The 5,000-nt window shown below is 43.8% G+C and overlaps 1 protein-coding gene across 1 annotated transcript in view; it reads right to left on the minus strand.

Annotated features, from left to right (window-relative positions):
* Positions 1-5,000, minus strand: part of ptpn4a (protein tyrosine phosphatase non-receptor type 4a) — a 110,003-nt gene that overhangs the window by 58,703 nt on the left and 46,300 nt on the right. The window contains 1 exon segment of the mRNA XM_079518444.1: positions 3,570-3,724. Coding sequence (XP_079374570.1) covers positions 3,570-3,707 — 138 coding nt within the window. The 5' untranslated portion in view covers positions 3,708-3,724.

The following is a 5,000-nucleotide window of genomic DNA, read 5'->3' on the forward strand; positions in this document are numbered from 1 at the left end:
GGGGGTCGAGGGATGATGCAGACGGATGAAGCAAGGAAGAGAGAGACATACGTACGTATAAGAGAGAGAAAGAGACAGAGAGAGAGATAGAAAGAGAGAAGAGAGAGAGACCGAGAGAGTGGGGGGGGGGGGGGGGGGGGGGGGGGGTATGGGCTTAGGACGAAGATTTAGACAGTCAGAAGTGTCTGTGCATTTAATATGGATCCATTTAAGTTTTATTTACACTTTTTTTTAATTACAGCAATGCCCACGTATGTCCATGCATTTAATGGTGATTTTGTTTAAGTTGTGTTTACACTATTGTAGTTACAGTAATACCCATGTATTTCAGACTACCAGCTGCTATAGGTGACAATAAAACTTGAACGATCCAATGCCATTGCACAATCAGACACCATGGCAACCCGTTCCGTTCTCCCCTCTCATTATGGCACGCAAACAGTGTTGCCAGAGTTTTGCGAGAGAAACAAGCTGCCATGTCTAGGAAAACGAGCCCAGAAGAAGTGACTAGGTTGAGACCTTTAAAGTTATACATTGGCTACCGGTATTTGAAAATAGCCGATCTACAAGCTCACAACGTGTCGCAATGTGACACATTGTTCAGCTTGTAGATCTGATCATTTCAAAAAGATATTGTGGGGGGGGTTAAGTGAAAGAATAACTATATATATATATATGTTTTTAAACATGTTAACTACACAAATGAGAACCACTGGTTTAAACATTGGGAAGCAAGCTCAAAATATGCCACTGCACTACACTAGAAACCATCAATCTCCAAAAAACACAACCACCAACAAATAATTACTAGTGACTGTACAGAAACAAGCCCAAAGTGGCTTATAATAAGCAGACATGGCAACCCCGAGTGGCAGCCTCAGCTCTCACTTCAGGCAGAGGCTGGGCACATTGTTGTAGTGTGTAATTCACTAGGCCGTAAAATGACCATGTATTGTCTGTATTGATGTGTTATTCCCTTAATAACAGCTACAAGCGTTACGGCTCGTGGCGATACACGCCCACGGGCAGAGACACACACACACACACACACATACATAGGTGAATGTAAACAAACAGCCACACTAAAGCATGCACACTACAGCATATTCTGATCAGTGTTGCGCCTCCGTCTAAACCAGGGGTGCCCAAAAGGTAGATTGCGATCTACCAGTAGACCACAAAGGCTGTGCAGGTAGATCACATGACATGACATGCCCCTAAAGAATATTTAATTTAAATCTGCCACTTGAATTAAGTTGACTTGACTTGATTGACTGACATAAAAAAGGGCCTGTCAGCTCAAACCCATAATGCAATACTTTGTTTTCAAGAGTGTTGCTGTGCACAAAAATCCACATTTGTCAGTAGATTACAAATGAAATACAAAAAAACTCTAGGCCTACATATTCCATTTCTCCCTTTCCCATTCCAAGTGCATTTGTCTTAAATGTAATGCCAGCGCCGCTATTCCAAAGCCATTTTTAGCAATGGTATTATAATGTTTTCATTGGGTAGATCTTGTTGAGCTGGTCATTTTGAAAGTAGCTCTCAAGTCAAAAGTGTGGGCACCCCTGGTCTAAACGCACAATTAAAAGTGAGAACGCAACAGGACTTGAGACCGTTGTCGTGTAAAGGTGGCCTGAGTTTGTCTTTCTGTTTCCATCCACCTCTCCATGTGGCGCTTGTAGGACCTGAGGTCGTTTCTACAACTGCCTTCTAAAATAAGTCATTTCAAAAGTCATTCACTTTCAAGATGTACAAGCTCACAGCACGACACTGTGAGCTTTCTTTTTAATAGCTAACTCTAAAAATCTGAAATGACACGAGATGAGATGTTTTCACGGTTTCAAAAGGTTCCACAATTGTCTTAAAAACTTGAGTATAATTTTTTTTTTCAGAATAAAGACGCTAGGGTGCCAACAGATGAGGGCGATTTTACTCTGAAAAGCCCCGCCTTCCATTTCCCCCAAAAACCGGGAGGTGAAAAGTTTCGTTACTACCTCACGCTAATAATGTAAGTCTGATCTCTTTAGAAGCGTTAATATTCCAAATGAGATGATTAAGTCAGAAAGGACAGAAACATCGCGTTTATGATCAATTAATCACCCTTAATGTTTGATGTCATCCCCTAGAGTGAGATATGCTTATCCTCATGGACAAAATATGCACCTTTCAACCTACCCCCCCCCCCCCCCCCCCCCCCCCCCCCCCCCCCCCCCCCCCCCCCCCCCCCCCCCCCCCCCCCCTACCCCCCAACACACACACACACAGCCAGACAGAGAACAAGAAGAGAACATTTCTCGTCTACTTCTTTCACGCATTCTGACTATGGAAGCACTTTGACGTACAGAATTTGAACTAGGGGAACCTCTGACTGAGTGACAGAATGACAGTTCCGTGAATGTCTCCATTCTCTTCAATGCAAATTGCGTTACAAACACGTTTTGTAGACAAAAACTGCACAGCTAGACATCTTAACTCGTTCCAGCGCCCTCACTTTTGACTAGGAACACCACAATCACAGATTTAGCTCCAAGGACGGCGCAGCAAAAACAAAAAATGTATTACCCATGTTACTTTCAAACATTTTGTGGTATAGGGTTTTGTTCAGCAATAGACATTCCCTAACCTGCTGTCAGGCCTAACTGTTAATATGACAACTAATTTATATGGACTTAAATCAATTCCAAAAGTATGTTGTACTAAAAAAAACTAACAAATAAACAAATGAACAAATGACTAAAACAAAGGTTTGAACATTCATTTATAACACCAGTGAACCAATCCGGGGCCAGTCCTAGTGTGTAACAGTGTCATACATCTGTGAGATTGTATACAATACAATACAGGTACACAGAGTTTGGGTGTGCGTGTATGTACTTGATCAGACTGCTGCTTTCAGGGGGGCTCCTATGAGCTGTGGAATGTCAAGTATTCCACCACGCGGGGCGGCCCACAAGCCAGCCAGCCCCACACACACCTGAATTCAAGCATGTGCAAACAACACACAGGCGCACGCTCACAGGATGTGATGTGTCAGAGGGGATTAAAGGAATTGGGTTTTTACAGTCACAGGAGGAAGTTCCCCTCTCATACTGTCACACACACACACACACACACACACACACACACACACACACACACACACACACACACACACACACACACACACACACACACACACACACACACACACACACACACACACACACACACACACACACACACACACACACACACACACACACACACACAGAGGAGGGGGTCATGGATGGAAAGAGAGAGAGAGACAGAGATCCATGTAATGTCATAAAACTCTGCTCAGTCAACCAGGAAAACAATCACACGCACACACTTAAAAAAACAACAATAAAAAAACAGATTTTAAGATGTGTTTAAAGGTAGCAGCTCTGTTTCCATGTGCAGTAGGTCTAGCAGTCTACTTGCTCATCACAGAGATGAAAACATGGATGGGAATGACAACGGGAATGTCTGTACATTCTCACTGAGGATACACACGTGCGCACACGCGCAAACACACACACACACACACAGTGCAAGTTACTCACGCTGACTTTGAAGGCCTGGACCGTGTTGTCCAGCAGCAGTATGTTGCACACCACCTGCGTGTGCTGCCTGTCCCGCTCCAGCTCCGTCGCCCGCACATTGTAGGATCTGCCGGCAGGCAAGCGGAAGCGCGCGCTCATCACGCTCCTACCAGGGTCTGCACGCACGGCAACCACAGAGAGAGAGAGAGAGAGACCGAGAGAGACAGAGAGAGAGAGAGAGAGAAAGAGAGCGAGAGAGCACATGTCAGAAAAAAAACAGAACAACCTGGTGCTCACAGGCAGGGGTCATCGCCATGCTGGCTTATGGTAGCATTTACAAAATGAGCGGACAATAATATCACTGGTAACACATACAGAGTAACTCTGAGAGTGTTCACCAACACTCTCCAAATGGACCCTGACCTTATGGGTCCATTTGGTTCCATTTGTACACTCTCAGAGTTAAGGGGGGTCCTTGCAAACATTTGAGCACGACTAGTACTAGTTGGACTAGTTTATGCCATAGTGCCGTAGTGTGTCCTACATATTCTGAAAGAAAACCTGGAGACTTGACATTCAGTATTATTGGGTCTTATGATCAAAATATTATTTCATTATAACTTAAGGTTGTGTAAAACAGAAAATAAACTTTTTTTCCACAGACAAGACCGAGTATTTGATTAAGGAATACAATATGCCTTTTGTATTATTTCTGTATATCAGTAAAATGTAGATTTGTATGTTTCTTAGATCTTAGATCTGTTCTCAGATTCTTTACAAAACCGCCGCTTATCAACTAACCGATTGATAAGTTATCAAAACATATCAATTAACTATTAATGCATTAATCGATAATTCACATCCCTAGTCACGACGTGTTGTAAGCTTGCCATTGCTGCCATTTTTGAAAAATGTTTGAAAATGTGAACAATTGACGATTATGCAAAAGATAATTGTGATTATCTCAAATAATTGTGATGAGGCGATTATGTAATCATTGTGACAGGCCAAACTGTACGTACATGCATGATGTATGTACACACATATGATAGAAGTGAGTCTGAACAGGAGGTGTTACAGCATACGTATCCCAGTGGACAAGCCATGTGTGTGTGTGCTGTGTGCGCATATGGAGGTCTCTGCATGTCCCAGCGACTTGTCATTACACATCATCACAGACTCCTACGGCCACTGGCAGATGGTGAATGCCCTGTGCGTGCGTGCGTGCGTGTGTGCGTGCGTGCGTGCGTGCGTCTTTCTCTTCATGCTTGAAGTGGCCCTTTGAGGTCCCACAGCGATCAGATCAATCGTTCACATCTGTGCTTAAAAACACATGCATGCCATGCATGTCGCACACACGGGGGCCCACCAGTGACCTGCTCATAGCTCATCACAAAAATGTCATTGTCTGCACTTGGCTTAAGCCCCTATTTGAGCTGAGGTGGGCAACCC

The sequence above is a fragment of the Electrona antarctica genome (genome assembly GCF_951216825.1).
Source record: "Electrona antarctica genome assembly, chromosome: 13".
NCBI lineage: Eukaryota > Metazoa > Chordata > Actinopteri > Myctophiformes > Myctophidae > Electrona > Electrona antarctica.